Raw genomic sequence first — 15,021 nt, 5'->3', positions numbered from 1 at the left:
TGGTACATCATTCCAAAGAATGTTTGAGTAGAAAATACAGAAGCACTATATAAACCTATTATTACATTTGAGAAATCATTAGCCTCAAAGGAGTAATAATAGTATGCTATTAAAACCGTGAATACATTTTTAGTATCTGTATTGAAAAAAAACTTTATAAATATGTAAATTTCTGGTCAACAAATCCAAAATAAAATGCACTAAAAAACTGATATGTAGACAAAAGTTTATTTACACCATACAACATTTTAAATATTTTATACACAGCTGCAGCAGAGAAAGCTTCTCAGAGCTTTCTAGAGAAAACTGCAATAATAAAGATGTGAAATATATTATTCATATAAAAGTGAGATTATTACTTTATTGCATTTAAAGCAATGAAGAATGTAGCTCAACAAACATTCATTTAATGACAAAAACTTTGCTTTTATATTATAAAGTAAAAAGTGTAGTAATGGCCAAACAGACTGTTATAAACTTTAAAAACTGCATAAATATATACATTGTGCTTCATGGTGAAGTTTTTTGAAAACTAAACCATATGAAGCGGTTACAACATGAATCGTTGCTTGAGGTTTATCTATAAAGATTACCTTACAAATCCATTCCACGGGTACTTACAACACAGGATGGTCAGAACTGTACACCTGGTCATCTCTCCACTAGCCTGACTAGTGAGAAGTTACCATATGAAAACACCACTGACGTTTGGCACATGAAGTTCCTGACATAAGATAGTCACACTGTCCAGATAGAAATGTCAGGCTTCCCAAGTCTTAAGTGTCAGTGCAATAAAGTTTTGTCTCTACCTTAGTCCATTTTGATTTTTTTAAACTTCTGTTTGAAAGTCACCCTCTTGCACATCCAGAGGCAAATTCAGACACTTCTCCCACTCTGCTGGCCTCAGTTCCAAAGCATCCTTTGCCTCTGTGTCTAAGACATTGATTGTGGTGTAATGTGGGTATTCACTGGGGTTTTTGAAAGTGTCCCATGGATTCTTGTTTGGTGCGGGGTTTTCCTGTTGAGAAGAGAGGGAAAGAGAGTCATTTATGTGATGACCAGGATCACCGCTAGTTGAAGTTTCCAGGAAGAGAGCGTGTTTGTAATCTTAATCCAGTTTCTGTGATGCAGAGATGACTTGAAAATATGGCCAACTGTGGGAAATAGTTTTGATTTTAGTTTTATTTCATTGAACAAACTGATGAATACCTTCTCTAAGTTACCCAACAATTTTCTAGGAATGAAAGGAAGTGAATAGTGGTATAGAAGGCAAAGTAGGCGATGTTTTGTTTGGGGCATGTTGTGAATTGTCAGTATGGCCATATGTTGAAGTAGGAAGGAGAGTTAAGTCACCACTAAGATTAAATGTAGAAAATGTAAGTATTGTGACAGAAATTTGGTGAGATTAGCAGATTTGAGAATGTCTTATGGGGCATATTATTTGATAATAAAAAGTTACTCAAGGTAACAATTCCATTAAATAATTTAGATCACTATGCCTAGTTTTTCTCAAGAAATTAACATTTTGGAATATTTAAATGCTGCTATATTCTCTTGTTTTATGGGTTTTTTGTTGTAGAATACAGATTGACTAAAATTAATAATTATTTATGAGATAAAATTTAACTGTTTATCTAAATACTTTTTTAAACTTTTAATTGTATACCGATAAATTCTATAAAGTTTGAAAGATATTTCCCTCTTGAAAATCACTGACTTTAATTTCTATTAGCTCTTGATTTCTATTTTTTCAGAATTATTAAAATGATCTTAGAAGCCTAATATTCCAATTTCCTTTTTATTTTTCATTATAGAATGTCATGTTTAGTGAGAGTATTATAGTTGTTGAGTGTAAGCCTTCCCTGCTCCCCAAATCTGGCGTTTAACTGATTATAATCAATTACCAAGTGAACAGAAAATAGGTACTTGAATTACTATCCAAACTCCACTCAATATATTAAACATCATCTGAAACTATGGCTAAAGAAAGAGAGGCAATCTGTATAAATACTTATCATACCTAAACCAGGTGCAGTGATGTGTGCCTGTAATTCTAGCTACGTGGGAGGCTGAGGTAGGAGGATTGCTTAAGCCCAGGGGTGTGAGACCAGCCTGGGCAACATAAAAAAACCCAAAACCAAAAACCAAAACAACAACAAAAACACTTACCATAACTGGAAATTAAATTAATAAAATGTTTAATGCATTAGATGTTTTCAGCACTGATTAACCTTACTCCTGAGAATATATGGGGAAGAAAGGTTAACAGTAAACATTTAATGAAAGGTTAATTTTTAGGATGTGTGGAGGGAATTAATTAATTATGCTTTAGTCAAATATTCTAAAGTCTCATGAATTACAGTCTTGTAGCTCTACCTCTGCCTTGTCCTTCCTTTCTTTCCTCTCTCCCTCTCTGCTTCCCTTCAATCAATATTTATTTATCAGCTGCTCTGTGCCAGACACCATATTAGCTACCAGGGAGGATGAAGTCTTAATCAGCATGGTCCACTAGGAAGCTCAAGATTTAAAGCCTGATACCTGCAGGTCCAAATTCCAGTTCCTTCACTTCAGATGAACGTGATTTTAAACAATTGATTTCATTTTTCTGAACCTCAACCTGAATATCTGCAAAACAGAGATATCCTTTATATTGTGGGCCAAAGAGTTGGCAGAACGTGTGGATCTATGCCTACCTTGTGGGGTTGCAAAAATAAAAAAAGTGGGGTAACCTAGAATGATGCCTGGAGAATTTAATAAACACTCAATATATAGTAGCCATACTTATTACAGAAGAGTTTATAGTTAAACGGAGGTTAAAACACGTTAATATTTATATCTATCATCCAGGAAAAGTGCTATGGGAATTCAGAGAAGAATAGAGAGATGGCTTCTTTATACGGGAAACACATAAAACTTTCTGAGAAAAGTGACATTAGGGCCAGAATAGAGGGATGGGCTTGGCCACGAACACATATGCGTGGTTGGAGGTCTGGTGGCTGAATGGCACACTGGGAAGTAAAAATCCAAAGAACACGGAGACAGGAAAGCCATGAGAACAGGACCTATCTATTTTAGTTGGCATAAAAGAGAATAGCAGAAAAGCAGGCAGATGGTGAAGTGGAAGCTAGATCATAAGGGATTCTGAATGCCTGGCTACTAAATTTGGAATTTATTTTGTAGGCAATAGGGAGATGTTGAACGTTTAGGGGCACTATGGTGAGACCTGAATCATCAAACATCAACTGAAAGGCTCGCTGGTTCGAATTCTACTGAATCAGATCCACAGTGGACTCATTTATCATACACGAGGGTTGTGTCTAAAGGAGATTTCTGGGAATCCTTAGTTTGACAGAAAGTCCAATTAGTTCAATCCTGAAAGAATTCAGAGTATGTAATTCCAAGTATTAGTTCATTTGCTTGGAATATATAGGGGCTCCATTATGTTTGGAACAGATATGATTTCAAAGATCAACTGTTATGGATATGTGAACTAAAATGGCCAATTTTAAACTTTGTCAGAAAATCTATATTCTAATTTCAAATGCTATTATTGTCACTACATGACCTATTGAATTCCTGAGAGGTTCTATTAGTGGGTAATACATTAATTCATAATTCATTAATTTTGGCTTTCTACTAATCTTTAGCATCCCAAGCCACTCCCAGCTCACCTGGTGTTCTCATTATTGTTCACAAATGTGTGGATGCCCTTTAGGTCAGAGGCTTCTTTAGTGGTAAAAAACTACTGCACTCAGAAGTCAGAGTGGGAACAAGATCTGCAGGGAGTAGGGAGGGACTTGGTTGTCAGTGTGTGGTACCCAGGAGCGACTCATCATCCTGCGTGTTGGGCGTGATAAGAGAGGAGCCTATAGACTCTCATACTGAAAAGTGTAATATCGTCAATTGTCCAAGTAAATGATGAACCGTGGAGCTGTCCAAAGGGATCACTGAAGTTGGTGATGAGAGCTGTAGGTGCCAGGAAAGGTTTCAATGGAGGTGTGAATCTTATGATAAAAACTTCGAAGTTAGTGTAAGTCTCCGAATTTATGCAGCTGTTTTGTGTTTGTTAATTTATGTTTTGCACTTGAGTACAGAATAAGGAGCTGATGTTAAACAGATGCATATTTGTTAAAGGCTAAAACATCATAAATTCCATATAAGCCAAAGTGCACGAAGCTTCCCAAAATGCTAATTTGGTCTTAAGCTGCATCAGTAGAAATAGAATGTTAGGTAAACAGAGTTCAGAGCCACCCAAAAATATGGCGGGGCTGCCTGAGCATTTCCCATAGTTCATGGATCCAGAGCACACTGGCTGTCCACTTGTGGATAAGTCCCTCCCTCCCTCCATCCATCTATCCTTTTCTCTTTTCTCCTTTCCTTTTTTTCTTTCTTCCTCTCTCCTTTCATTCCTCTCTCTCTTCTTTCTTTCCCTCCTTCTTTCTTCTTTCTTTCCCTCCTTCTTTCAACCTACCAATATTTAGGTACGAAGCAAAAAAGAGTATGCTTATTTTTAAAAAGTAAGAATTTGCAAAAGCTACTTGGGGGAAAGAGATCTTAACTGAATGGTTTGTGAAACACACACAAAGTAAAATAGTTTCTTCTCTGGATATCAGTGCCTTCTCTTTTTTAGTGTGATTTAAATGTTTTCCTGCCTGGAAGCAAGGAAATGGACTAAATGGTTTTTTGGTTTCCCTTTGATTCTCCAAATTCTATTATTCTACATAATTACCATCATTTGCAGTGCCAGGCAGGTGCTGTGAGTCAGCAGCCCGGAAAAAAAAAAAAAAAAAAGAAAAAAAAGAAAAGAAAAACCCCTTTATTTGAGGTTTTAAAAAAGTCTTTCTCCACCCAATTATGCAATTTTTCATTAATAATGTGCCACTACAAATTATGTGACTAAATTAAGGATAATGAACTCACTCATGCTCATTATTAATAAAAACTGAATAAGGAAGTCACATTTTTTTCTCTCTCTTCTCAGATATTTAGGATGACAGTCAAGCAGCAATGACAACTCTATCCTCCCCACTCCTAACCTTCCAAATGGTAAATATTTATAAATCTCTTCTAGAAAAGGCACGCTGCTGCAGAGATGTGGTGTAATTAGTAGACTATTTTTGTTGTCAGGAAACTGAGATACAGATAGTTGTGCCATTAATGATTTAATACCCAGACCATACAACAAGGGGCAATTACAATCATATTATAGCAGTTAGCCAGCTGTATCTGTTGCATAAGACTTTTAGATTTGTAAATATAACCCTCTCCTTTTTTTAAGTAATGAAGTTTCTTCAATTATTTCAATGTTATCTTTCAATATTTCGAAATGAGTAGGTAATGTGTTTAGGTCTAATCTCAATGGTGTAATTCTCACTTGCATGCTAGCTAAAAATTGATAGCCTTCTATCAGGAGGAGTAGAAGAGGAAGATCCACTCATTATGAATGAAGTGTTTTCTATATGCCTAGCATTTGATTGGTGATAACGAATAATACATGATTCCTACTTTAAGGAGAAAAATTGATGAACATGAAACTATTAAGAGACCAATTAAGAGTTAGAGCGTATATTTCTCATAGCCTTCATTTAACAAACACAGATTGAATGATCATAGCCATGCTATAAATCAATAGAAGCCATGATAACTTATCACAACCGGAATTGTACTAGTACTGAGAGGAATAAAAGAAAAACATAAAGATACATAAAAGATACTCTTCAGCTCTTCCGAAGCTAACATTACTAATCAGGAAGCTAGGGCTAAGTCTCATAAAATACATATGGAAGAATCATTAGATTAAGAAGGTGACCAAACGTCATCTACTTTAGAACAATATAAATATTGATGTCTGGAAAAGAAGAATGACCATCCAAGGGCCTCAAAGAGTATGAGGCAAAGAAAGAGCCCCATATTTGGGCAAAGGAGAAGAGCTGGTGTCAGATGGCAGTCCCAGCTCTATGTCTTATAGCTGAGTCTCAGCTTCCTAGCCTATAAGATGCTTCTTAACCTACTTGCTTTTGAAAGTGTTGTTAATGACTGAAGATATATATTAATTACTGTTTTCTATGCTCCATTTTGGAGGGTGAAATTGAAATTTAGAAACCTGAGTTGGGTGACTTGCTTAAGATCAGATAGTTCTTGATTGAGCTTTTGAGCTTTCGACTAGTATACTGATTTCTAGAGTCCTGGTCTAGTGCTCTTATAATTACATAAACTTCTGTGAAGCTATGATTATGCCATAAACATAGTAATTGTACAAAGTTATTTTATTTGATGAAGTCCTGTACTAAGATTATAATAATGTAAATGAATGAGAAGAGAATGGTCACAGTTAATAATCAGAGTCCCCAGTGTTGATGTGTGTACGAAAATTCTTACCACAAAATAAGTAAATCTCCTGAAGACAAAAATCTATCACTCTGGTTTCAGGTTACAACTTCATATACATAAAACAATTACATTTATGTCAGACATTCAAATGAAAATGGAAATATTAACCCAAAGGGATATTTGAAAAGAAACTTAATTTTAATTTTAACTCTGACAGTAAAATGATCAGACGAAGCCAATATAGTTTTGATATAAAACTAACTCTAATGAAAGCTTATAAATGAGGATATTTGAAATATGAATAAAATGCCTAAAGATTCTGTCATTCCTAATTTGTCTTGGTAGACTTTCCAAAGTATGTTTTGGGGGCTTATGCTTTTTTTTTCTATGTAGACTCATCTTATGTTCCCACCATTAGGAGGTCCTGGAAGGCAGGAATAATATCTGACATGATGCATCTTCTACTCAGGCATTGAAGCAAAGCATACTTACCATACTGCTTGTATTTGGTATATCCCGAAATCTGTCCAAAGTTTGAAATTTCTGATTTAGTTCTTGAAATAGTTCCATATGCCTCTTCCTTGTATGCATGACCTTCTGCAAAAGAGAACAAGATAGCTCTCATCCCCAACTTGATGTATGTTTTTCAAACAAGAGATTTAATATTTTTGCTTTAATAATAAGGATAATCAAGTTTGGCAGGAACCAGGAGGTCCTATAAGATGCACAAATGCAAATAAGATGCAGCAAATCATTGTCTCATATTCAGCACTTCTTACACATTAAGAATTGGCTTTTTCTTTCACTTACAAGACTACAAAAAAAAGGTTTTGTTGTGGGTACATTAAAAATGTACCAGTCATTTCTGAGTAAGATTTTCATTATTCAAAAGTTAAAACTGTTTTACAAAAACTGTTATCATATTTTTAAAATGTTTAAAAACTGAAACTTGTAAAGTACCCAGTCCCTGATGTTTGTCATGGGAAATATTACTTTTTTATGCTTTATTTCTATAAACACTAAAATCCTAGCTGGCTGTACTAAAGTGGGAGCAAAATCCCAAGCCCTGCCATTAAGGCTGAATCAAAGCATTAAAGTGTCTGAAATATATGTGGGATGTAAAACCTTGCATTTTCCATGTGCATAATGATTGAGCTTCTTAGGAGGAAAATCTGACCCATAGATTTCATCAATTTGTTTAGGAGATGGTATAGATTCTTAATAATTAGGGTTCAGAGCATAAATTGTGTAGCTGATAAGCTTCTAAAATCACAGATACAAATATATTCATACTCCTCATCCCTGGTTACACCCTTTTCTCTCAACTTCACCATAACTCAACAAATGGAGTCAAATAAAAATGGCCTTGGGGTAAGTATCATGGGCTGAATCTTGTTCAATTACAGATCATTTAAGAGCACTAACGAAGAAGAGTTAGATAATAAGTGCCCTGTATTTGTAATTGTTATTTTAAAGGAGAAAATGTCTTCCTCAGTTTTGATTTTTAAAAGTTAAAAATCAATATTTTGGTGATTCTCCAAGACTATGCCTTCATATTTGTGTAAGATTTTACTGTATTTTAACCATATGCCTCATAACTTACCATTTGTGCACGTGGTTTGCATAGGTATATTATATCTATGTTTAAGCTAGAATTTGAATATTTGGTCCATTGTTTCAACTAGCAAATATTTTCAAAAGTAAGGATTTGTTTTGAAAAAGAAATATATCTTTGCAATAGCTGTAATGCCTAATTCCTTCTAAAAGACACTGCAGAGAAGCACTTTATCTCCTTGAGGAAAAGGAAAAGGACAAGAGACAAAAACAACTGAATCTTTAACACATTAAAAAAGTCTGTTCTCTCCTATGCAAGCTTTAATTTCCTATATTTAATAAATATGTATCTAGGCAATACATTGTTTAGCTCATTTCTTTCCTTTTCACTACCCTACTTTTATGTGAGAGATTTCTGCCATTTTATGTCTTGCAACAATCAGTTTCTGTCTTTGCTCCTTTTGGCTCTAGGAGTTGGCTGTGTGAGAATCAGGTGTTTGAGGACAAGAACATGGCAACATTACTCATGATAGGGACATGAAACATAGCAAGCAATTATAGAGTGATTAACTTCCCATCAGTTTGGGAATTTGCAGGATTTGCAGGATTAACAGAGAAACACCAGGCAAACATAATTTGACTAGTGATGGCTTGTGGAGATTTATGAGAGAGAGGATTTGCATAAGCAACTCAATGGGGAGATTTTGAGGACCCTGTCACTGGCAAACATAAAGTAGCACATTCTTTCCTTCAGGAGACAAACACTTTCATGCAGTACCAGGTTCTAAGATACTGATGAAAATATGGATTTGTGTCATAAGGAACACTTAAAAAAAACTATTGTAGTTAGAAGACTGGATCTGCTTCTAACTTACAAATTTCATTTTTCATAGCAATGAATCTTATAATATAGAGTTATTTTCTTCTACGGCACAGTAGGGGTGATGTACTGACATTTTTCTGAGATATTTTATTTCATCATTTAATACATGCTTACGAGCATCACATATTGTGCTAGATGCTCAGGTAATGATGTTGCACAAAATCTGATTGAGTTTCTGATCTCTTGTAGCTTGAAGTCTAATGGAGGACACAGCCATAATAATTCAAATAAATGTAAAACTGTAAGTGTGATAAAGAAAACATATGGTGCTGCTATGAAAGTGATAGGATAATTTGCTAAGATAAATCCAAGTGAGGCAATCCCCTCATTTTCATATATTCATATTTAATTTGAAATTCCTCAAATTAGTTATTCCCATGGTCTTATTTGTCTATCCTCTCTTTTCCATTTTCTAGGATTCAGACAATTTGTAGCTCAATTTTTAATTTTATGCTGGAATCCCCTCCCTTCTTGGGATCTTTCCTTTTCAAGTACAGGAAACTCATTCTCTTCTAAGAGAGTTGATGCCAAAGGCACGGCACCCTTATTTTGAGATGAGCATCTGATAATTTTTGTTTGTGAAGTCTCCAATTATCCTTCATCTTGTGAGGATTCTGACTTTGCTTTGGGGAACTATACCTTCCCATCCTTCCCATGTTGCTGGAAATGTCCGTTGACATTCCTACTATTCTCTGGCCAAGAGGTGAATTATTCCATCCCCTTCCAACAGTTATTTCATTAGTCAAAGTCACCTAATGTTTGTTGCAGCCAAATACACCAGATAAAGCATTTTTAAGAAGCAAACCAAGCATCAAATACATTCCATGGAAAAGAATATACATTAGCTGATTGGAGGTTTTATAATTATATTCTGATTGAATGGGTAGTACCTAATTCAGAACTGGGTGGATCATATTTCAAAGAATTGGATTGCTATGAAAGTCTAAAAAGTATACAGGAAAAATATAAAGTTATGCTGGTCACCAATATTACATAACTAAAAAACATTTTGGTATTTTCTACCTGGGTTTATTAAAGCTATTCTGAATAATAAAGCTGAAGGATGCTGAAATGAATATGGAAACAAATGAAAAATTTGTATGCTGAAATATGGGGCCCTTGTTACCTAGAAACATTAATTGCAAATACTTCCTCATGCCAAATATTCATTCTAATTTGAAACTGCCACCTTGGCACTGCCAGAAATAACCATAGCAATGATGGCCTGGAGTTCTGGCAGAAGTATCACATAACAGCTGCCACTGACAGCTCATGTCTCTGACATGAACTCAGTTTGATTGTCCAAGCATGATTTCTTCTTGTTCATAGACTCAAGTAGATCGTCCAGCCTTTAAAATAAAGAAGAGTCCACTGATAAGAATGCCAGCTTCACAGTGAACATTGGAAAGTTTATAACCCAACAATATTCTGGGGCAACAACTTAGGTGTCGTTTTAGTTTTCACATGTACTAAAGGTTTCCTCTTATTTATTTACTTGTGTGAGTATTTATTTGTAGCACTGATGCTTCTAATGAGTTGCCACTTGCTTAGAAGTTTTCATGCTTATAAATCTATTGGTCTATTTCATTTAGCTATTTTTTATGTTTAGTGACATTAGGGTTTATCTGATTGCCTTTTTCTTTCTTTTCTAATTTAAGCACCCCTGTTTTTTAAAGAAATTAACTGCTGTCAAAAACTGAACTTAGAATTGAGTTTTCAAAATGTGTAATAATGAGAAAATTCTAATCTGTGGATTTTCTATTTAAATAAAGATATATTCTGATTGACAATATCTGCACATCTATAGAATTCAGGTGGCTGTCAAATATTATATGCATCTTTTGCAATAAAGATAAGAGCATGATAATGTTTCCTTGCATTCATATTACTATCACGCAACATTTCTTGAAGCTGTATATGAATCCCCATCCTGAGAGGACCACCAATCTAACTGCACAAGAAATATGCTCTCCTGAGTAGCTTATTTCAAAAGACCCCTTTCTTTTTATACATTTTAAATGCAAGAGAATTAGTCATTGCAATCCTTTAATTATTGATATTAGAGAAAAAGTGATTCTATAAAATGAAGCACATTCATCATATTTCAGATATTTGAGAAAAATGAGGATGGAAAGCCACCTGTATGTCTGGAGTACCTGCTATATCCCAAGAACTCTCCTAGACCATTTAAAATACTTGGAATATGCCAAGTCTGATAGCATATTTCTCCAAGTTGGATCTAGAGAAATGTATATTTAGACCTCAGTTGTATCACTTTTAAGTTGTGTGGTCTGAAGTGTAAAATCTAATCTCCTTTTAGCCCCAGTTTCAGTAATCAGACTTACCTTGCAGGGTAATTTTGAAGATTTAAAAAAGGATATAAAACACTTATCATTGGGCCACACAGATAAGAGCCACTTAAGAAATGGCAGCCATTATTATCTTTCTTAATCCTCACAATAACCCTGGGAGGTAAAGCCATTATCTCCACTTTACTGATTAGAAAACTGAAGCTCAAGGAGGCTAAGTAAGTTTCCCAAGCTCACACAAGTAGTGAGCAAGCTGGAATTCTTTCTGAATTCCACATCAATTCTCTTTGCTTGTTGCTATCTTAGATGTGTCTCATAGATTCAGGGAGTACTCTTCTTTAGACTATTCAGGTTTGTAATTATGTCTTTTTAAAATGGAAAATGAGACAAAACAATCCAGGATGGGCTAGGTACTCTCTGTAGTGAGCCCATAAGCTCCATGGATATTGATCACCCTGCAGCTATTTCATAGTACTGCAATTATATTTTTAATGGCTGGTCTTCATATTTTGTCTCTGAACAGTTCCTGGACAATTACTTATTCGTCTGTATATCACTGGCACCTAGCACACAGCATCTGGCATTCAGCAGGTGCTCAATAAATGTATACTGAATACCTTAAATGAACAAGACAGCATAGACATATAGGCCAGGGAGGGCGACTGCCACATGGAAGGCCATTATAAATGTCCTCTTCTTCTATAAAAGAGGTCTTCCCGCTGGAAGAATGGCTCATTTACTCGTCCCAACCAGGAGCTTGGCCTCCTCATTCTGATTTTATTGTGTTCCTTTCTTTTTAATACAAATGACTTGTAAATGACCTGTAGGTGGGCTTAGAAAAAACTGTTTACAGATTTTCACTTTAATTCATAAGTGTGAATCACAGAGTTGACGCTTAAGTCTGAATTATATATCAGAGAGGTATTCACTGTATACAGACTTTTAGAAGCTGAAATAAATTGTTAGAGAAAGTTGGAGAATCTCCTAACCATAAACATTATAGTATGAGGTCTGGAAATCATGGGCTGATGGGAATTAGAGACCAGTTTCTGTGAATGACGTTTTCCAGCCTTAGAACTTTATACACCTACAATGCCGTTGCCCATATCGGCTAAGATGAACCTGTGGTTCTTCTTCTTTACTGGTTTGCATGAGTCCTTTATGGCTGGCTTCTAGATGAAAAGGGAAGGGAAGGTTAGAGTAATATTTTTAAGTTTTTTGGCTTGCTTTGGGGAAAAGAAGTTCTACTTACTATGATCCAATTTGGTGAAGAGGAATTCTGGTATCTATGACTTACTTTGGAGGAGAATAAGGGGCCACTGACAGGAGGGAAAGAGAAGATCAGAGAGATCCTGATTCTGAGGTTGCTTCTGAGGCCTTTCAATGTTCTTAGTTCAAAGCATTCAGTATGCCAAAGCACCATACTCTGGGCTACCATTTTCTGAGCCCTGTATTCCTCTCTCCAGAGTAGGTTGTTGAATATTAGCCTAAAGTGAATGTCAAAACTCATATTAAGGAAGCAATGCACACTACAGGGATTTAGCTTAGTTCTTAAAGTGTGTTGTGAAAGGGGGATGATTTCCTTGGCTGGAGTCCCAATGCGTCCCTCACATGGAACTTGTAGACCCATTTTTAGTGTCTATGTTTCAAATATGTTTCTGTTTGAATAAATATGATGCCAGAGTTTAAAAGAAACTAGATGCAGGGTCTGAAAACAGCAAAAATTAGTTGCATATTTTTTTATTTTGCCACTGTCAATCATGAGTATACTTGCTGTAAATGCATAATTTTGCAACAGTTTAAATTTAGTAATATAAAAAAAGATGGCTATTGTCTAGGACTAAATTGCTCAAACTTTTCCTCTAAAAGTACCCAGATTGCCTAATGGAGTGCACTTACTGTTGGGGCTCAGGGATGGCGCAGGAAGAAGTCTGTTATGAACAAGACATTTCTTTGAAATCTTATGCCTTATACTTAGAAATTGAAATATACTTTGATTTCTATGTCACAATTTAGCTGTGTTTGTAGTGATATTGAGTTAATATAAAATGATCTCTTACTTACTATTATCCCCCAAATCTCCTTGTAAAAACTCAAGCCCCCATGAAAATGGGGATTTGTGATTACCCTGTGTCTGTGTCTTCTTTTGTCCTCTGTCCACCATCATTGTCTCCCAGTTTGAGAAATATGAAAATAGTGGAAGTATGGAGCTCATTAAAAACTCAGAGAAATATCCTAAAATGTTTTTAAAAGGCTACATAGGCCAGGAACGGTGGCTCATGCCTATAATCCCAGCATTTTGGGAGGCTGAGTCAAGGGGATCACATGAGCCCCAGAGTTCGAGACTGGCCTGGGCAACATGGTGAGACCCCATCTATACAAAAAACAAAACAAAATATAAGTAAGCCAAACATGGTGGCACATGCCTGTGGTCCCAGCTACTAGGAGGCTGACATGAGAGGATTCCTTGAACCCAGGAGGTAGAGGTTGCAATGAGCCAAGATTGCACCACTGCACTCCAGTGTGAGTAACAAAGCCAGCCTCTGTCAAAAAAAAAAAAAAAAAAAAAAAGGCTACATAATTTTCATGGAAAACTGTGAAAATTTTTATCTCTGCATTTTTGGAAGTGAAGATTAAAAAAAAATATCCGTATGACAAGTATATGGATATAGTCCTTTTTGTTGTTCTTTGTTTGTTTTTACTTTGTTTTGAGATGGAGTCTCACTTTGTTGTCCAGACTGGAGGGCAGCGGCACGATCTTGGTTCACTGCAACCTCCACCTCCTGGATTCAATCAATTCTCCCGCTTCAGCCTCCCAAGTAGCCAGGATTACAGGTATGCACCACCATGCCCAGCTAATTTTTGTATTTTCAGTAGGGATGGGGTTTCATGGATACTTCTTTATCCATATATTTTTAACATGGCATGGATACTGTTATCTATTAGCGTTTCAGAATGAATGCCTGTAATTGTGTTTCTGGGAATTCTTAGAGCCCAAATCTCGACACAAGACAGACGATTAGAACAACTTACCTAATTGTCTGTTTTAACATCACATTAGGAATCTTTATTCTAAAATATTAAAATGGAACTCACCCTGACTAGATATCTTCTTGATTTCCCTGGTTCTGTTACTGGTACTAGCAAAAACACAGGCTCAGAACTGGAGAGTCTTCTTTTTTCTGCTCCCTCACCCTTTCACCCTATGTTCAGTTAAGGACCAAATTCCATAGATTCTGCCTCTGCAGAATCTTCTCTTTGCTTTCTCTTCCTACCACCTCCAGGAAGTGGACTTTCATTACCTACTATACTAGCCAATCCTAATTGGTATTTCTAATTCACCTTTCACCCTGCTACAATCTATCCTCCCTGTTACTGACATACTCATCTTTTTAAAACCTAGAGTATAAAAAATCATTCTGTGCTGAAACAACAGCAGCAACAACAACAAGCAAACAAAATACAATAGAAAAAGCTTAGCAGCTTTTAGTAGCAAATTAAATAAAAATCCCTCCTGGACTATAAGGCATGGTTTCTAAATTACTCACTTTAGTCTCTTCTTCCATAGACACCTGTTTAGGTAAATTTTGACTTACCTGTTGTTTCTTAAGAATGCCACAGATTAGCCAACCTACATGCCTTTTCCTCTTCCTAGAATTTCTACCTGCCATTTTTCTATCTCTTTGAGTTATATCTAATGTGGATATCTTTGAAATTCAGTGTGGCTATCTTTGAAACGTCTCTTCCATAGTTGTCATTTTTTATACTAGTCTCTGCCTTAACTCAGGTACAGTGTCCAATAACATTTTGTTAAAGCAAACTGGATGGAAAAATAATTCAATTTTTCACCATTCTTTTAAAAAATTACTGAATGCTTACTAGGTACTAGGATCTCTGGAGGTGGGCATACAATTTCAATAAGGCATTTGGTTACAGAACACAAGA

At 35.6% G+C, this 15,021-nt stretch overlaps 1 protein-coding gene across 5 annotated transcripts in view; it reads right to left on the bottom strand.

Annotated features, from left to right (window-relative positions):
- Positions 1 to 209: 209 nt before the first annotated feature.
- Positions 210 to 15,021, bottom strand: part of ADGRB3 (adhesion G protein-coupled receptor B3) — a 753,008-nt gene continuing 738,196 nt past the window's right edge. For all 5 annotated transcript variants that reach the window (XM_016955757.3, XM_054686001.1, XM_054686002.1 and 2 more), the window contains 2 exons: positions 6,823 to 6,927; positions 210 to 1,018 (listed from right to left, as the gene is read on the bottom strand). In XM_016955757.3, coding sequence (XP_016811246.2) covers positions 830 to 1,018; positions 6,823 to 6,927 — 294 coding nt within the window. In that variant the 3' untranslated portion in view covers positions 210 to 829. The remainder of the gene's footprint in view (positions 1,019 to 6,822; positions 6,928 to 15,021) is intronic.

The sequence above is a fragment of the Pan troglodytes genome, chromosome 5 (assembly GCF_028858775.2).
Source record: "Pan troglodytes isolate AG18354 chromosome 5, NHGRI_mPanTro3-v2.0_pri, whole genome shotgun sequence".
NCBI classification, from domain to species: domain Eukaryota; kingdom Metazoa; phylum Chordata; class Mammalia; order Primates; family Hominidae; genus Pan; species Pan troglodytes.
The sequence above is the reverse complement of the archived record's forward strand: the minus strand, read 5'-3'. Positions and strand labels throughout refer to the sequence as shown.